The sequence below is a fragment of the Psittacula echo genome (genome assembly GCF_963264785.1).
Source record: "Psittacula echo genome assembly, chromosome: 5".
NCBI lineage: Eukaryota > Metazoa > Chordata > Aves > Psittaciformes > Psittacidae > Psittacula > Psittacula echo.
In genome coordinates, this window is record NC_137739.1 from 26,421,552 (window position 1) to 26,441,043 (window position 19,492).

Here is a 19,492-nt window from a genome sequence, read left to right on the forward strand (position 1 = left end):
CCAACAGCCAGAACACGTATCTATGAGGAAATATCTGGAGGCTTCCAGACATCTGCCTGCCCATGTCTGGAGGCTTTCAAGTGAATGACCATGTATGCAATTCACTCGTTCTGCATTGCCATCACTGCAGCTTTTCTCATAGATACAACTCCAACTTGTTCTGACAACAGAACATGCAGATTCATTTCACACATCACACAAATAACTTCATATTCCTCTGTTATTCAGATCAAACATCAAGGTGATGATTGATTACAACACTGATTACAACACAATGGGCAGTAAAATATACCTGTTACCCACACAAACGGCTTATCTCTTAACTAGCAGCACACTCCACCACCAGGTGGATAAAGAAGGTAAAAAGTCAGCACCTTGGCACAGCCTTGCCTCTGGAATAATATTAGAAACTGTCTAATATGGAGGTAAGAACCACCGAGAGGAGCATTAGAAGACTGAGTGATAGAAAAGAGCTGTATCTGAATCATGAGATTCTTGAATATGTTAATGAAAACTTTTACAGGTATATGCCTAATAAAAAAAGAAATGTAAATTGCATAGCCTCTCACTAGCTTTGTAAACTCAGACACAGCCGGTATGATCAGCATCTATTTTCATGCCACTCACATACTAGGTGCAAACGTCAATTACCTCTGTCTAGAAGTAATTTACTCAAGCTGAAGAAGATAAATTATGATTTAAGGAAAAAACTGGATCTTTTTCTCTGCTAAATGGTTTGGGCTTTCTTTTTCCTCCAATCCTCAGCATCTTGAATTCACTTCCCTTAGAGTAGTAGTGACCCTGTTACAACAAATACCCTCTACGAGAGTGCTGCCAATCCTCTACATTTTTTTTTTTTTTTTTTTTTCTTTGTTTTAGGTATCAGCTTGCTGTAACACTCAAGACAGAGCCACAGCAGTGCTGGTTTTGGTTTGTTTGGTTGGTTTGGTTTATTTTCTTTTCTTTTTCTTTTTTTTTTTTTTTTTACTTGTATCCTTATTGTTACTTGCCTTGAAAACAAAAAATAAATCATACTTTAGTCCTTCTCTAACCAATTTCGGATGACAGCAGAAACCATCAACCTGACAGGCGGGTGGAAGCAGACGATCCTTAAGGTCTCTTCCAATTCAAATGTTATAGTCTGGGTGAACAAACTACACCGGATAGCAGAGGACCAGGAATGAATGATCGGCTGGTTGCGCTGACACGGTTCTTAACAGTATAAGCTCAGAACGCTACAGTGAGGAACGAGCGGAAAGGGTCTCTTAAGCTCCTCACCTAGTTGTGCCGGAGGGGGCTCTCCGGCGCCACCGGACGAGGCTCTGGGCCCCTCGGCGGCCGTTGGGCGGCTCTCGCAGCTCTGCAGACGTGGCGTCGGGCCGGGCCGGGCCCCGCTGCCGGCGGCCGCTGCCCAATCGCGTCGGCGCCGCTGACCGGCCAGGGGAGGAGCGGGGCTTGGGAGCGGCGGGGTGGGGCGGAGCTGGGCTCGGCGGGCGCCGGGCAGCGGGGAGGTGAGGGCTGGTGGGTACTCGGCGGGGCATGGGGGCTGGCGGGGTACGGTGGTGTCTAGTATTGGCGCTGCTGCCGCTGCTGCCGGGAGGCCTGGGCAAACCGACAGCGCGGCAGGAGCGGGCGCGGCAGCACGAAGACCGGCCGGGCTTCCAGTACGACCACGAGGCCTTCCTGGGCAAGGAGGAGGCGCGGAGCTTCGACCAGCTCAGCCCGGAGGAGAGCCGGGAGAGGCTGGGGTAAGAGCCGCGGCGGCCTGCGGAAACGTGGCAGCAGGGGGTGGGCGCGGCGGGGAAGGAGCCGTCGTCCCCTCGGCGAAAGGAGAGCGGTGGAAGTGTAGGGGGAAGGCCCTGCCCCGGCCGAGACTGGCCCCTTACCGTCAGGAGGGGCTCGTGGAGTGGGTCCTTGTAGCGCAGAATGGGTAAAAGGGACCTCTGGAGATCATCTAGTCAACACCCCTGCTAAAGCAGGGTCACCTAGAGCAGGTTACACAGGAATGTGTGCAGGCGAGTTGTGAATATCTCCAGAGGAGTTTCCACAAACTCTCTCGGCAGCCCGTTCCAGTGCCACCCTTAAAGTAAAGAAGTTTTTCCTCATATTGACATGGAAGTTTCTGAATTTGAGTTTCTGCCCACTGAGCACCACCAAAAAGAGCCTGGCCCCATCCTCCTGACACCCACCCTTAAGATATTTGCATGCATTGGTAAGATCCGTTCTCGGTTATCTCCAGACTAAATAGGCCTAGCTCTCAGCCTTTCCTCATTGAGATGCTCCAGTCTCCTAATCTGCATAGCGCTCCACTGAACCCTCTCCAGCAGTTCCTTGTCTTTCTTGAACTGGTGAGCCCAGAACCAGACACAGTACTCCAGATGCAGCCTCACAAGAGCAGACTGGGTGGATAACCTCCCTCAACCTGCTGGACACATTCTTCTTAATGAACCCCAGAACACTATTAGCTTTCTTGTCCACAAGGATACATGGCTGGGTCATGGTTAAGCTGTCCACCAGGACACCCAGGTCCTTCTCCACCGAGCAGCCTTCCTGCTGGCCAACCCCATACCTGTACTGCTGCATGGGGTTATTCCTCCCTAGGTGCAGGACCCTACACTTGCCTTTGTTCAGTTTAAGTTCCTCTCCACCCAACTCTCTAGCCTGTCCAGGTCTCATTACTGTACAGTCAGTGGTATCTCTTCAGTTAGACTTCTTTCACACCTGCTGATTTTACAGACAAGCAACCAACAATTCATCACTTCCATATTTTTCTCTCCTGCCTTTTCTGGTCCTACAGCAATAAGCTTTGTGGAGGGAGCTGCTGTATGTGGTGCTGTGCTCAGTGTGGGACAGACCTCACCCACTGCTGAAGGGCTTTGCTGCTGCAGCTTCTTGCCTCTGGGTCACCTGCCTGGACCATATTAGTGTGAATCAAGTTTAAACTATTCCTCTTTTATAGCTCCGTTTACAAGTCCACTTGAAGCTACCTTCCAATAGCTTTTCCATGACTTACAGTGTTGCTCGTGCTTCCATGCTGCACTTCACACCAAGAGTAGGGTCCATGCAACAGTCGCCTTATTTTACTGCTTCTCTCCTCTGTGCATCTAAACACTAGTTAAAACCAAGTTTAACAGTAGTTAAAGAAAATTCCTTTATATAGTTACTAACAAGAAAATTGTTTAAAACACCTGCATGCTTTCACTAAGATTACCTTTGCCTTCACTTCCCTTCCATAGGGAGTGGTACTTATTTGATGTCTGTCTAGTTCCACCATAAGCTGTTAGTGCAGTATCACTATTATACCACTGACTAACCTCTTGATGCTCTGAAAGCCATCACTGCTGTTCACATGTATCTCAGTAAGTAAACAGGTAAAGTGGTTATCAGAAATGAGCATACATGATCTATGACTTACATTCTCATAAAGCATATCACTAAAATGGACATGCCTTTTTAAAATGGGTCTACATGTGTACTGACCTGGGAGTGCTCCTGCCCTTATGACAAATTACATGACAGGCCATCCCTTCTCCCTGCCCTGCCACACTGGGTCATTTGACAAGGGAAGAATTGCATTTTGCCCACCTAATGTGCAGCACCACAACTCTTTCGGCTTTCAAGAAGCATGACAATCCTGGTGCAGCATCCAAGGACTGCGTTAAAAGGCTGGAGATGGGATAAGGAGAAGGGGAGTGGGGCTGCAGTCCTCTGAACTTTCTCCCTGCCATTTCTGGTGTGCCTGTCATTTTCAGAGAATACAAGATTGTTACAGATCCTCACGATATAAATATGTGATACGTAAATATAAATGTCTCTGGTTTGTACACAGGCTAAGGCCAGAGTTTATAATTAACAGGCAGCTGTACTCACATCAGGTGCAAAGGAGAAGCCTTCCTTTTCTAGCCACTTTGTAGCAATGATTTCCTTGCCCCAGCTGTCTTTCATCACCAGAGGTCTTTGCAGTCTGGCAGCTGCAATCTCTGTAGCAGCAGTTGCATGTACCTGTTGCATGTGCCTACCCTCTAGCTTCTTTATTATGATTTGGATACTAATACTGACTGTAACCCCACCTCATTTAAAGGGAGAAAGTAAGCTTGCAGGTATTACACACTTGAGCATGTCAATTCCTATGTATGAGCTGGAATTTTATATCTGTTAACATGCTCCTTGAATTTTTGCTGTATTCAAGAATTAACTATTTAAAAAAAAAGCACTAAGGCTTTTCAGTCTGATCAATGCACATGAGCTCCACTACAAAGCTTAGAATAAGCCTGAGCTATTTTACAGGTGACTATCAGTATAAAAAGCGAAGTCCACAGTCCAAATATCATCTTATCATAGAATCATAGAATAGTTAGGGTTGGAAAGGACCTTAAGATCATCCAGTTCCAACCCCCCTGCCATGGGCAGGGACACCTCACACTAAACCATGTCACCTAAGGCTCTGTCCAACCTGGCCTTGAACACCACCAGGGATGGAGCATTCACAGCTTCCATGGGCAACCCATTCCAGTGCCTCACCACCCTCTCAGTAAAGAACTTCCTCCTTATATCCAATCTAAACTTCCGCTGTTTAAGTTTGAACCTGTTACCCCTTGTCCTGTCACTACAGTCCTCAATGAAGAGTCCATCCCCAGCATCTGTATAGCCCTCTTTCAGATACTGGAAGGCTGCTATGAGGTCTCCACGCAGCCTTCTCTTCTCCAGGCTGAACAGCCTCAACTTTCTCAGCCTGTCTTCATACGGGAGGTGCTCCAGTCTCCTGATCATCCTCGTGGCCCTCCTCTGGACTTGTTCCAACAGTTCCATGTCCTTTTTATGTTGAGGACACCACAACTGCGCACAATACTCCAAGTGAGGTCTCACGAGAGAAGAGGGGCAGGATCACCTCCTTTGACCTGCTGGTCATGCTCCTTTTGATGCAGCTCAAGATATGGTTGGCTTTCTGGGCTGCGAGCACACACTGCCAGCTCATGTTCATTTTCTCATCAACCAACACCCCCAAGTCCAATACCCAACCTGTAGCTGTGCCTGGGATTGCTCCGACCCAGGTGTAGGACCTTGCACTTGGCATGGTTAAACTTCATAAGGTTGGCATCTGCCCACCTCACAAGCATGTCAAGGTCCCTCTGGATGGCATCCCTTCCCTCCAGCGTATCAACTAAACCACACAGCTTGGTGTCATCAGCAAACTTGCTGAGGGCGCACTCAATCCCACTGTCCATGTCACCGACAAAGATGTTGAACAAGACCGGTCCCAACAGCGATCCCTGAGGGACACCACTCGTTACTGGTCTCCAGCCAGACACTGAGCCATTGACCACAACTCTTTGTATGTGGCCATCCAGCCAGTTCTTTGTCTACCAAGTGGCCCACCCATCAAATTGATGTCTCTCCAATTTAGAGACAAGGATGTCATGTGGGACAGTGTCAAAGGCTTTGCACAAGTCCAGGTAGATGACATCAACTGCTCTACCCCTATCCATCAGTTCTGTAGCCCCATCATAGAAGGCCACCAAATTGGTCAGGCAGGATTTCCCCTTAGTGAAGCCATGCTGGCTATCACCAAACACCTTGTTGTTTTTCATGTGCCTTAGCATGCCTTCCGGGAGAATCTGCTTCAAGATCTTGCCAGGCACAGAGGTGAGACTGACTGGTCTGTAATTCCACGGGTCATCCATTTTCCCCTTCTTGAAAATGGGGGTTATATTTCCCTTTTTCCAGTTGTCGGGAACTTCACCTGACTGCCATGATTTTTCAAATATGATGGCCAGTGGCTTAGCAACTTCATTCGCCAGCTCCTTCAGGACCCGCAGATGGATTTCATTAGGTCCCATGGACTTGTCCACATTCAGGTTCTTAAGATGGTCTTGAACCAGATCCCCTCGTACAGTGGGCCCAAGGTCTTCATTCTCACAGTCCCTGCATCTGCCTTCTAAGACTTGGGTGATGTGGTCAGATCATTTGCCAGTGAAGACCGAGGCAAAGAAGTCATTAAGAACCTCAGCCTTCTCCAAATCCAGGGTAGCCAGTTCTCCTGATAGCTTCCGGAGAGGGTCCACGTTGTCCCTAGTCTGTCTTTTATTCGCAATGTACCTATAAAATCCCTTCCTGTTATCTTTCACATCCCTAGCCAAGTTCAATTCTAACTGGGCCTTAGCCTTCCTCACTTGGTCCCAAGCTTCCCGGACAACATCTCTGTATTCTTCCCAGGTCACCTGTCCCTACTTCCACCTTTTATAAGCCTCCTTTTTCCTTTGAATTTTCCTCAGCAGCTGCTTATCCATCCAAGGAGGTCTCCTGGCCCTCCTGCTGCACTTCCTTCTAGTTGGGATGCAACACTCCTGAGCTTGTAGCAGGTGATCCTTGAATATCAACCAACATTCTTGGGCCCCCCTGCCCTCTAGGGCTATAACCCATGGAACCTTACTAAGCAGGTTCCTGAAGAGGCCAGTTTGCTCTCTTGAAGTCCAGGGCAGTGAGCTTGCAGCAGGTGATCCTTGAATATCAACCAACATTCTTGGGCCCCCCTGCCCTCTAGGGCTATAACCCATGGAACCTTACTAAGCAGGTTCCTGAAGAGGCCAGTTTGCTCTCTTGAAGTCCAGGGCAGTGAGCTTGCTGCACACTCTTCTCACTGTCCTGAGGATCTCGAACTTGACCACCTCATGATTGCTACAACCAAGGCTGCCCTGGAGCATCACATTTCCAACCAGCCCTTCCCTGTTGGTGAGCACGAGGTCAAGCATGGCACCTCTCCCTGTCGGCTTCTCTATTACTTGCAGAAGGAAGTTGTCTTCCACACAATCAAGGAACCTCCTGGATTGCTTGTGCCCGGCCGTACTGTCGCTCCAACAGATGTGAGGGTGGTTGAAGTCCCCCATGAGAACAAGGGCCTGCGAGCATGAGGCTGTTCCTATCTGTCTATAGAGTGCTTCATCCACAGATCCTCTTGATCAGGTGGTCTGTAGCAGATCCCCACAATAATGTCCCCTGTAGCTGTTCTCCCTTTAACCCTGACCCACAAACTCTCTGTTAACTGATTACCTGTCCTCAGACAGAGTTCCATACTCTCCAGCCTATCCCTAACATAAATAGCAACTCTCCCTCCTCGCCTGCCAGACCTGTCTTTTCTAAAGAGCCTGTAACCTACCATTCCAACACTCCAGTCGTAGGAGCCATCCCACCATGTTTCTGTGATGCCTATTATATCATACCCCCGTAGATGTGCACATATCTCTAATTCCTCTTGTTTGTTCCCCGTGGTATGGGCATTTGTATAGAGGCATCTGAGCCGAGCTCCAAATGAAGCCGGCTCATTGGCTGGAGTGGCTGGAATATCTCTGCATCGCTCTGAGCATTTATTGTAGGTGCTGGCAACTGACTGGGTGTGTTGGGATGGAACGATGCCCCCCTCCCCCAACACTTTTAGTTTAAAGCATCCTTGACCAGCCTGGCAAGCCTCCTACCAAAACCACTCTTCCCCTTCTTTATCAGAGCAGCTCCACCAGCCCCCAGTAGACCTGGCCTACAAACTTGGGTCCCGTATTCAAAACACTCAAACCCCTGACTATGGCACCACCCTTTTAACCATTTATTAACCTGGCCAATCCTCCTAGCCTTTTTGGGGTCCTCCCCTGTATCCTGGAGAATTGATGAACAGACAATCTGAGCTCCAGAGCCCCTAACCACCTCTCCCAGGGCTCTGTAGTCCTTCTTTATGTTCTCCAGGCTACTGCTATCAACATCACTAGCACCCACATGGATCACCAGAAGTGGTGAATAGTCCGTGGGTCTCACTAGAGCAGGCAGCCTCTCTGCAGCATCCCTGATCTGTGCCCCTGGTAGGCAACACACCGCCCTTGAGACTGGGTCAGGCCGACAGATGAGTGCCTCTGTCCCTTTCAAAGTACAGTCCCCTACCACTATGACCTGTCTCTTTTTCCTGGCAGCACCAGCAGAGATCTTCTTTAGCAGTGCCCCAGCCCGTTGTTTCTGGTGTGAGTGTGTTTCCTCATCAGCCCCTGCAGGACAGCAAAGCGGTTCTGGGTGGGGACAGCAGATTTAGGTGGAAGCCCCTTGCTTTTAATTGTCCTCTTCCTCCTTTTTTTGTGGTTTCTTTTTGTTGCTGTTTCCCAGCTTCCTGGATTAACGGCCTCCTTCTTCCCTCCATGAGCTACGATGGGTGCTTGAGGCCCCTGGACAGTTTGGGCCTGGAGGAGGCAGTCCTGCTTCCTCTCAGCTTCCCTGACATCTTGCAGCCTATTGACAGCATCCCGCAGCTCAGCCCCTGCTGCAGGAGGACCTCCACCAGGGAGCACCGAGTGCAGCCCTGCCCATTGGGCACCGTTCCCTCACCAGACCAGTGCAGGCACTCTCTACACTCCGAGCTCTGCACTGCAGCCTCCCCTCTCATCGGCTCTGTCTGGGTGCCTACGCTGGCCACCGCCGAGGCAGCCGGAGCAGAGCTCCCAGACCGGGCCCTGGTCATACGGCGAGTGCGAACCATCCCGCTCGCCCGCCCGCGCAAACTGCCTCGACCCGCCCTGTTCGCCGCGCTCCCTGGGCAGGTTTTTACCCAGTCAGGGCTGGTGCCGCTCCTCCTGGCTCCGCCCCCTGTGAGTCCCTGCTCGCGTCAGCTGAGCTGCCGGCTCCTGGGCAAGGCCTGCCGAGGACTTGAGGCTCCCTCGGTGGCTGTCGCCGCTCTGGGTAGAGGCTCCTGGACGCTGAGCTTCCCCCCGCTCAGGTGTTGAAGGTGTCTTCTCTCGAGATACTCACCTCAGCAATATTATCAATAGTATGGATATACCTGTAGGCAAGACTAATTTTTGGTCTCCATCTTCAACTGGAAAGCAGAGTGAAATACTTCACACAGACCTATAAAAACGGGTGAAAAGGAAGATATATGAGACATTTTTTGGTAAACAGTCCTGACTTCTTTAACTTTAAAAATACCAAAGAGCTACTAACAGAATAATTTATTATAAGTAATACATTTAGCAATAGAAATATCAGCAAAACCAATTAAATTCATTGTTGGGCAAATATATTGACAAATACAGTCCATTGTTCAGTGAAAGTGACCCTTGGCAGTCAATTCCCCATGAGACTTGCCCAATATAGGTTTCCCAGTCAGTTGATTCATACTTTACTACTTCAGAAAGCAAATTCAGCAGCCCCTTTTTCCCCTTTTAGCTCAGAAATAGCATAGTTATGAATTCAGTCTGATTCTGTTAGACTCACACGTGATTGCTGGAAGTTCAGCAGAAACTACGGTTGTTAATTGATTCTACTTGCCACTGTCATAACTAAGGCTTTGGAAAGACATCTTTTCACTAGTTGAGCAGTTCCAGTTGGCCAGGGTTGATTTCTTTGTGGAGAACCAAGGCATTGAATTGTAATAAATTCTTAAAAGTGCAGAACTTCTCCCTGTGTCCTGTGGCTGCCTGGAGGTTTAGGGAGCTCACATGTGACTCTCAAGTCAGGATTCAGAGAAGTCAGCTCCTGCTTCTGTTGAATTGCCGGAAATCTGCCCCAGATCCAAGAGCAGCATACATAGCTTCCCACAGGCCAGTGCCCAGAATATAGTAACACTATGACAAGTTTGTCTGCAAGTTGTGGGATTAAAGCTGTATTCCTGTTTTAGACAAAGTTTTTATCACCTAGTCTACCACTGTAGCTGGAAGAGAAGCCAGTTACATGCTCAAACCCAAACTGGTGGTAGTTAGCAATTACAAGCAGCCCTTGAGAGATTCATTGCAGAGAACCTAAATGTTAGAGGAGAATGCTGACTGTTTGTTAACATAGCTTTTCCTTGTCTGTTTTACCTGCAGCTTTGTGCAGACTTTTTTCAGAAACTGTGGAAGTTTCCTTGGGAGTACACCAGTACCTTTCACTCCTACTGATTTCAACAGGACTTGAGGCTAGCAGCTTTACACAGGACAATGGCTCATTATACAGTCATGTAACTCACTCCACTCTAGTGTCAATCTGCTGTCAAGCCACAGGAGAAACTGCAAATGTCCTAAAAATCCTAGATTTTTGCCCTAATTGCCTCCAGCAAGCTCAAATACAGGCTTTCTGCAGAGATGAAGTTGTTGTCTCCTACTCTGAGCCCAGCATGGCCAGTCCCTACTGACAGTTAAGAGCAGATCCCCTTAAGTTAGTAGATACAACCTAAATCCAAGTATTATGTGAGGTACTTTGTTCACTAACTTTGATCATGCAAGTTCCATTTCAATTATTCATAGCAATATTGAATAAAGAATAGAGACATGTCCCTTAAGATAATCTGTAAAATGCAAAAAAGTCTTAGCCGGTAGGGCAGCTTTATAAGTTTGGGGCACTCCTTTCTTTTTTTGTAGAAAATTGGGGCCAGCTAAAGATTAGTAAAATTGGGCTGACCTGCAGTTTGTTGTTCTGTCAATGGTTAAGGATGCTGGTCTTTTTTTTACAGGAAGATTGTGGATAGAATAGATGACAACAAAGATGGCTATCTCACAACAGAGGAATTAAAGAACTGGATTAAACGGGTACAGAAACGATATATCTATGAAAATGTGGCTAAAGTTTGGAAAGACTACGATCTCAATAAGGACGATAAAATTGCCTGGGAAGAATACAAACAAGCTACATACGGTTATTATCTAGGTAAAATAATGTTTTCAGATTATATGCTCGAAGACTGTTGAGATCATAAAGCATGATTTCATGCCTTACAGTCAACAGGAGTTTGGTGTCACATTTAGGACTTTTTAACATTGCATTAAATATTATAGATAGAGGTCAAAAGCACTTCCTAGTTGTTGCAGCCATTTCCACGAGTCACCAGTACGTGGAAGGTTTTGTAGAGGGATTATTAAATGTACTGACAAAGCTGAATTAAAGTCTCCTCCAATTAGAAATATATTACTTTTTAATATTAAAGATGATAATTTAAAATAATACATTGTGTAATTAATCAGTATTTGTTAATTCAGTCTTTCTTAAAGAGTCTAGATGCTAAAAATTTAGGCTGGGTCTAAGCTATAGCAAAGTTATCGATTAACATAGTTCTTGCAGAATAACGTACTTAAGACTGCAAATGAAAATCCTTAACAAATCAGGCAAAAGAAGCACATTAAAAATGTACCTGAATCTTTTGTTCACCCCCCATATGTTCCCTTTGCTTTTTGTAAGTTAATGAAGGAGGAGAAGAGATCACTAAAGGGCAGTGCTGACAGAAAAACAAATAAGTATTAATTGACCATTTATACTTACTGGAAATAGAAGAAAATATCTATTTACCATAGAGTCAGTTTCTGGAATAAGCTTCCAGTAGCAGTAGTAGTTCCAAAGACTACCTTAAAGAGGAGCTTATTACATTCATGAAATATTTAATGCGTGATCCCTGTGGCAGTATGCCTGGGAGCCCTTCTCAGCCCTTTGTCTTTGCTCTCTATAATCCCCAAGATTTGGAGATCAGCTACTACATTATGGGCTTGTGTTTTATGCACACTTAAAATTCCAGTTGTAATTCCTGGCCTAGTCTTTTTCAACTACATTTGTCTTCCAACATGTGAATTGTGAAATTGTTATGAGTCCTTTTCATGTTTAAAATCAGTTTAGTGATCCTATTTAAAAAAAACTATAAAGTCTTCCACCTTGTGAAACCACTTTTCTTTAGTTTGCTTGCTTTTTGAAACTGAAAAGTTGTTTAGATCATACCAACTTTTAAGAAGAATAAAGCTTGTATGAATGAAATCTGCCCCAAATACTGCCTAAGCAGTACTTATAAAAGCAGATTAGAAAGAAAAAAAACCACCCAAATCTATGAAGGGCAATATACAATACTGCAAAATCCATTATCCTGGATTGCAGCAGAAGACAGTCAAGGATTTACCTATTCTACTAAATCACCTTTAGAAATCAAACCAGGTACTCAGCTCCTGAATTTAAAACTTCACAGGAAAGAGATGTTCCATTTTAACATGGCAGCTATTCTGACAACAAACCTTTGTATTTCTAGACTTTAACAGCAAATTGTGTGCTTCACTGTGGTAATATGTTTTAAAAGGAACACACTTTTGAGATTGTCTTGATGAATTTGCAGAAAATCCAGAAGAATTCCAAGATGCAACTGATCAGCACAGCTTTAAGAAAATGCTGCCCAGAGATGAAAGACGATTCAAAACTGCAGATCTGGATGGAGACTTAGCTGCAACTCGTGAAGAATTCACAGCTTTCCTTCACCCAGAAGAGTTTGAGCATATGAAAAACATTGTTGTCTTAGTAAGCAGAACAAAACAAATACCATTATTTTTGCTTTTATTTTTTGGATGAGCTATGAAGTCTTTATCTAATCTTTCCATACAGGGTTCAGAAAGGGACACACACGTAACAGCTAAGTGTGGAACAGAAAGGGATGCCTTTCCTCAAATTCACTTGATTTAGAGCTCTCAGTAGGACTTGTTAAATGCCCTTAAATAGCTCCTAAATGGATTCAAGAAACAGCACCAACTTAAACCAGAATAAAAGGAAGGCTTTGCTGAAATGCGGCAGCAAAGTGTTTGATGCTTGTATCTGCATTTAACTTAAAGTTAAGCATAGTGTCCAGTTCATTCGTGCAGGAAATTTTTTCAGCATGAAAGAGTATTTGTATATTCATTGCATAAACAACAGTCACACTGCAGTCAGAAAGAGTACATTTGCCTCTGTACAAGGGCAGGTCAAGGCCTCAAAACATTAAATGATCGAAGGCACGAGTAGCCAGAATTCTAAATTCTCTTAATTATGTTGGTGCAAAACTGTTTTCCAGGAAACCTTAGAAGACATAGACAAAAATGAGGATGGTTTTGTGGATCAAGATGAGTACATTGGTAAGTGTTAAGATTTGTTTCTTATATAATCTCCAGTCCCTTTGTCCATCTTCTCTCCAATGTACAGCAGTATTACACAAAGATATACGTTTCTGTGCTTCAGTTCAGTTGTTTTAAACCAACCATCCAACCCAGAAAGTTTTAACTTTATTTTAGGGAGATAGCCGTGTCACCAGCAAAAGGTTGCTCACACATTACAGCATAAAATTCTCCTCTTACTATTGTGTAATTTGGCTAAGAGGCTCTGGAATACAATACTTTTCATGACGGGAATATTCTCTGTACACATGACCATATTGACAGCTTTTTGAAGGCATTGTTTAGAAATGCAGGAGGATCAGAGAGTGAGTTAATCTCTTCCCAGTTTGAATGGTACCTGACTATGCAAAATAGCTTGGAAGCACACATTGCAGAACACAAAATTGACCTTTTTTCTACTAGTTGTTTTCCTAGTGTAATTGTAAGCAAAACCTAATACTCCTCTAGCAGTGATGCCATTATGTTTCTTAGGGAAATAGAAGATGCATTCAAAATGAACTGTGCAAAACCAGCACCAAGATTTAAGATTCTTAGAGAAGTTGTGAAGTGTGTGAAAGTTGGCTATGCATTACTTCAGTGGCAGAAGGAGCACAAAATTGGAAACATCAACAGCAGATCAGTCACAGTTAATTTGCGCAAACCTCAGTCACAGGAGACAGTCAACTGCTCTCTTGCACTTGGATGTATGAAGGCAGAACAGAAGCAGGACTAGATATCAGCAGTACAGAATATGTTTTATCATTTTTGAATCATTATGCTGATACCAGAAGCTACCTTCTCCCACTGCACTCATTTTGGTGGGTTTTAAATGAAGAAGGTAGCACTAGGAAAGCATGAATGCAAACTCAAGGTGAGTCTGTTTCTGATGGTGCTATAAAGATCATTTCCCATATAATCAGGAACAATATACACACGTTAATTAATGGCAGGGGGTTCTATTCCTTGTAAATTATATTTAGCCTCAGAATGTGAATGCTATTCATTTATGACTGAAATAACAGAGCAGCATAATTTCCTCAGTAATTTCAGTTCATTCAGTGACATTACCTACATATAATTATAAGGTAGTTGTCAACATTTGTTACCATGTGAATGCAGTTTTTTCATGTCTTCTATAGATAGGAACATAGAATGTTCTAGTCACGATCACCCCACACTGGCAAGGATGATAAAAATCAAATTGACAGGACATGTCAGTTGCTTCAAATAAACAATATAATTTGCACTTTAAAAAATGAAAAAAGAAAGTGAATATGTTGTCTGAAGTTTTCGTCATGAATTGAGGAATTCAATGCTTTAGATACTCCTACTTCCCCTTTTCAGATGTAATCTTTTTTGATGAAGTTGGGGTTAAAAAACAAAGAGAAAACTAAATCTCTTCTTTGGTAAATATCTTCACCTGGGTGGAGCATCAGACACCTCAGAGGCTTTCTCTGCATAAACTCTAGTTTTAACACCATGATGCCAGAGACCTAGAGCACTTCCCTGGGTTGTGGACATACACAAGCAGGGTGCATGGCCCTTTTCATGTGCCCTTCTGCACCAAGTGTGGTGCCCTCTCGATACCTGTTTGTACACCCTGCTCATAACCCCAGGCCAGTTGAAATCTCCCGTGACTGGTCATGACGATGCCCAAGCTGCATCAGCCTCTCTAGTGAGAGCTGCCTGGCGGGGCCTTGTGCTTTTCCTGTGGTTTCTCTAGCTCCAGGAGCCCCCTGTACACCTCAATCCAGCACTCAGCCACAGAGCTCACTGTTGCCACAGCTTAATGCCTCACAGACTGAGCACAAGATACAGCATAGGACTGATCAGAGCAGCTCATGTAACCTCTGCATCCTGTGTCACAGATGGTACACCACCATCCCAAGGTACCAGTCCACGACACAGAACGCACCACTGATTTGTGACTTCTCCAGGTCTTTTTCAGTAGAATACCTTCTACTAGGGTATACTGCAGCATGTTTTAAAAGAGGACTCATCTACTCAAAATTAATTTCTCTTACAAAGATCTCTCTAAAAACAGGACAAAAGCAGTGAAGAAACCTGCCTGAGAGAAGATAAACACAGCTAATCTATTTAGACCCACATTTCATTTTCTGTGCAAAGAAACATTGTGCAAAGAGTGAAAAAGTTTAGTATTCTGAGGAACACTGTGTAAATACCTTTAGTTTGTGAATAATTTGCAAATTAAATATGACTTGAGCAAGACCTTTTATTTGCTCTCCAGCTGATATGTTTGCAAATGAAGAAGGTGGACCAGAGCCTGACTGGGTGATTACAGAGCGTGAACAGTTTGCAGATTTTCGTGACATCAACAAGGATGGAAAGATGGACAAAGAGGAAATTCAGCACTGGATTCTCCCACAAGACTATGATCATGCACTGGCTGAAGCCAGGCACTTGGTCTATGAATCAGATGTAGACAAGGTACTTAGAGTTCTAGTATACTTTAAAAAAAGATATATAAGTTGTTACGGTTTTGGTTTTTGTTTGGTTTTGGTTTTTTTTGTGATTTTTTTTTTTTTTTACCATACCAGCTTGCAGGAATTTATTAATAAATTTTGTTAATGATACACTTTAAATGCATTTTTAGAGGCTAGAATTGCTAGTGCATTAATATATCAATGCCACTTTCAGTTGGTAGGGTTAGAATCTCAAAGTAGTAAAATACAGTTTATCAGTTCTGGAAGTCCGTTGGATTAGATAAATTATTTATCATCTCAAACTTGGAAGTTTTAGCACAGTAAAAAAAACTCTTAAGAGTGGTCTTGGTTTTTTTTATGCTAATCTAGACTGCAAGAGAAAAATAAAAGGTACATTACATAGGCCATAGCAAAACCAACCCCCAAACCATTTCTATAATCAAACATAGATCTTTGGCTTAAAGACTGGCTTAATACATTCACTTCCTCCACCTGAAAAGCCAAAACACTCTTACACAGACAGCGTGTAAATTGCTGATATAAGCACCCATCTTCAGCAAAGTACACAGGAGGATTTTCATTTTTAGTGTCAGGAAGGCAAACCCAAAGCTCAGAGCAAAACTGTATACCAGAAAACCCATATACTGTTTGGTGTCAAGTTAATAACGAAGAACCGCAATTAGCAGTTTGACCCAAGTGAAGCCAGCGGGACTTCTTTCTTCCACTGCTGTTCAAATTTCACTCACCACAGTTCCTGAACCTGCATTCTGCTGCTTTGAAGCAGTATTTCCCAGGGCTCTTGTTAAGTCTGTGCTGGTGTGTCTTTTACTTAGCTTTGAAAATATCCTTACAGAGATTTTATTTTCCTCCCACCAGGATCAAAAACTAACAAAAGAGGAGGTTCTAGACAACTGGAACATGTTCGTTGGAAGTCAAGCTACCAATTACGGGGAGGACCTCACAAGAAACCATGATGAACTATGATACAGTATACCAACCAGTATGCCACAGACCTTTTCTCCGCTTTACTGAAATCAGCACGTCCATCCACTCTTTTTGGGAAAGATGGGCAAAGGACACACTCAAAAACAAATTACTTGCATTAATATATTTTTAACATGCCAGCTTATTACCTCAGAAACTGCGTAGAAATAACTTTTTACTCTTTTCACATGGTTAAATACTGTATCTAATTACTGCAGTTTAATTTGGGATAAAAAAAAAGAGGTAACTTTTCTTTATATTAGATTCTGAGCTGGAAGAGGCACTTCTAAAAACATAATTGCAAGGATCTCTAATAGTGATATATTTTCTTCAAATACCCACTGTTACTGTAGTGAAATGCAGCTAGGATTAGAAAGAAACCCAATGTTTAAACAGACTAAATTATTTAGTTGTCTTTTTTTTATAACATGTAACAATTCAGAGCTATACTTTGACCTGCGTGAGCCGCAACCTTTTTCTCCACAGTTTTTCTCTCCTGGTTTTGGGTCAGAGATGCTGCAGAAGGTATCCAAGCAGCTCTCTGGTTCATAGCTTCACAAGTGCAATGTATACAACTGGCCCTTTTCTCTAACGCCCATCAAAGTGCAGAGACAGCACATGCAACCGAACAACCTGTGCCAGCATTCTTCAGCAAGGGTTGTAGAGCTTAGAGTGACAGCTGCTCCTTCTGACTACAGAATAACATGCAATTGTTTGTGGGTTGTTGGTCTGCTGTTTCCTGGGAGGAATTATGCTACATGAAGCATGATTTATCTCACGCTTTTTGCGCTTTACCCAAGCCATACTCTTGTTCACAGTGTGAATGGCAGCAGTTCTGTGATGGAGAAAGAATGAGACATAATCACCCCTCTGGGCCTTCTGTCTCCTCTGCCACATAAGAGGACATATTTATGTGGCTAAACTTCTGGGTTTATATTTATATACGTATGAGTATGTGTTACTGAAGCAACTACATGAAGACAGCTTTCCTCCCAAAGAAAGGGGTAAGCTTTCCACACAGGTGCTTTGTTTTTTACTGTATAATGTGAGCGGTTACATATATATTTTTATATACCCAACTTAGATAAGTTTGGTTGGTTTTAAATGTACTGGTTTTGAAACAAGCACAATAAAACAAGTACTTCTTTTTGATACTATTAAGGTGCAATAACACTAACACAGAGTAGCATAGAGAGTTGATGTGAAAGCACACACCAAGCCTTTAGAGCCAGTACTTCCCAAGCTCTGGGTCACTGGCAGCTTCTGCAGCACTGGGTGGTCATCTGCAAACAGCTGCTGGACAGCAGCACCATTTCTTCTTCACCTCATTAAGAAAAAGTTAGAAAAAAGTTGAATATACATACTTGCTATTGCTATCACTATAATTTGTTCTGAACACTAATACTGGGAGATGAGGGTTCCACAACAGTGTTCACTTAGAGGTTCCATCAAAGTCTGGTGTACAGAATTGCACACTGGTTATCGCACAACCATCCAGAGGGGAGCTTTGAGACTCCCAGGTTGTGATACACTTCAGCAATTTAGCAAGTTTTTGAAAATCATCATGAGACAATGCAGAACTGTGACCCATAAACAGTGTCGTTTTTATAAGGTTATATATGAGCTGTGGCGAAATATTTTACATCTTCCAATTGAAGATAATTAGATACTATGGTCTGGCAGAGATTACATGTTCTTGATAGCACAATTACTAAGCCTTTGGTGTGTACTTCTTATGACATTGCCATCAATGTCTCCAAAAAGTCCCTACCTCTTCCATTAACATACAGTAGGACAAATGTCATAAGTGAACTGTTTTTGCTTTTCCAGTACCCTCAAGTTAAATGCCTAAATGCAGTGTTGTCCGAGAAGCAATAAAATTGTATCTTGGCACAAGTAAAAGATTATGTGGTTTGTTTATGACTTGGATTTTGAAGTGTTGATTGTATCCAATAATCCTAACAATTCTGAGAGGAGTTTGTTGTCTTGGTTTTTTTTAAGTATTTCTTTCATACAGAAATTTCATACATTTTCATATTTTAGTAACAGAACTGCAGTACTCTCTTTGCACTCAGATCTGCTGTTCCAGGAAACAATACCTTAGAAAACCTCAAAATAAAGCTTGTTTCCGGCAAATAAAACCGCAGCTCAGACTGGATACTAAGAGAAGGATTTTCACTGAAGCCCAAGGGAAGGTTGTTTGCTAACTCTTGTTGAAATTCAGTAGGAGGTGGGTGTTGAGACGCTAAGTGTTGCCTTCAGCTAAACATGACACTTCCAAATCCACTGCATATACTGTCCCAACACAAAATTGCATCTGAGCTTTGACAAGTAATCACATTTTCTTCCATGTCACTCAATTTGGAATAGAATTAGCATTATGTGAGAGAAATCATGTTCCTGTGTTTGTTCTCAATTTTTACTAATGTTTGGAACATATTTGGCATTTTCCAGTATTAAACTATACTTACATGAATAAGAAAGCTGAAATCAGAAGAATTATTGATGAAAGCAGGAACTGGAAATTTAAACCTGTAGTATTTTACAGTAAAATCTTTTCTTACACAAGAAGAGTGGTACTCTGACTATATCCAGCTATGAAAAAGGCAAAAATGACAATTAAAATGAGGTTTAAAATAATTAAATTATTTATTAATAATGGGTAGTGGGGTCATAAGATTAGGAGATTTTTTTTAAAAGCACAATATAGAAATATATTTTTAGAGAACATCCATATCACTGATGTGATTTCACTCTAAATGCTACCCTCTTCTTCCTACAGCTCTTCATAGTGTTTCACTTACCAGCATTCAGTAATGCACAGTACATTCTGTGCATTAAATTTTCCTTTCAAGCTCTATGCACTAAGGAAGAGTAACTCCAAAAGAGACTAGAGCTTCTGGGCTTAAATTTAACACTATTTAAGGAAAGCAAACCTTTGCTAGGGGATATGACTGTTAACATTGTGATTTTTCAAGCTTAAGGTTTCTAATGGGGTTTGACTGTTCCAGAGATAACATTTTTTTCCTAGGTAACATATTTCAAGTCATATTATGAGCAAATGTTACAAAATTTTAGTGTAATGTGAAATACTGTAATGTCAGATAGCATTATTTATCTGCTTAATGTGACTAAACCCATTAATTGCTGGGAGCCATACTTCATCCCAGCAACATGAAAATCCATTTT

At 43.2% G+C, this 19,492-nt stretch overlaps 1 protein-coding gene across 1 annotated transcript; it reads left to right on the forward strand.

Annotated features, from left to right (window-relative positions):
• Window positions 1-369: 369 nt before the first annotated feature.
• On the forward strand, window positions 370-16,303 carry RCN1 (reticulocalbin 1; the record flags this gene model as incomplete). The annotated part of the gene is made up of 6 exons (XM_080617400.1): window positions 370-1,748; window positions 10,457-10,650; window positions 12,092-12,270; window positions 12,797-12,857; window positions 15,124-15,323; window positions 16,196-16,303. The coding sequence occupies exons 1-6, from the start codon at window positions 1,540-1,542 to the stop codon at window positions 16,301-16,303; spliced, it is 951 nt and encodes a 316-aa protein (XP_080473526.1). The 5' UTR covers window positions 370-1,539.
• Between the last annotated feature and the right edge of the window lie 3,189 nt (window positions 16,304-19,492).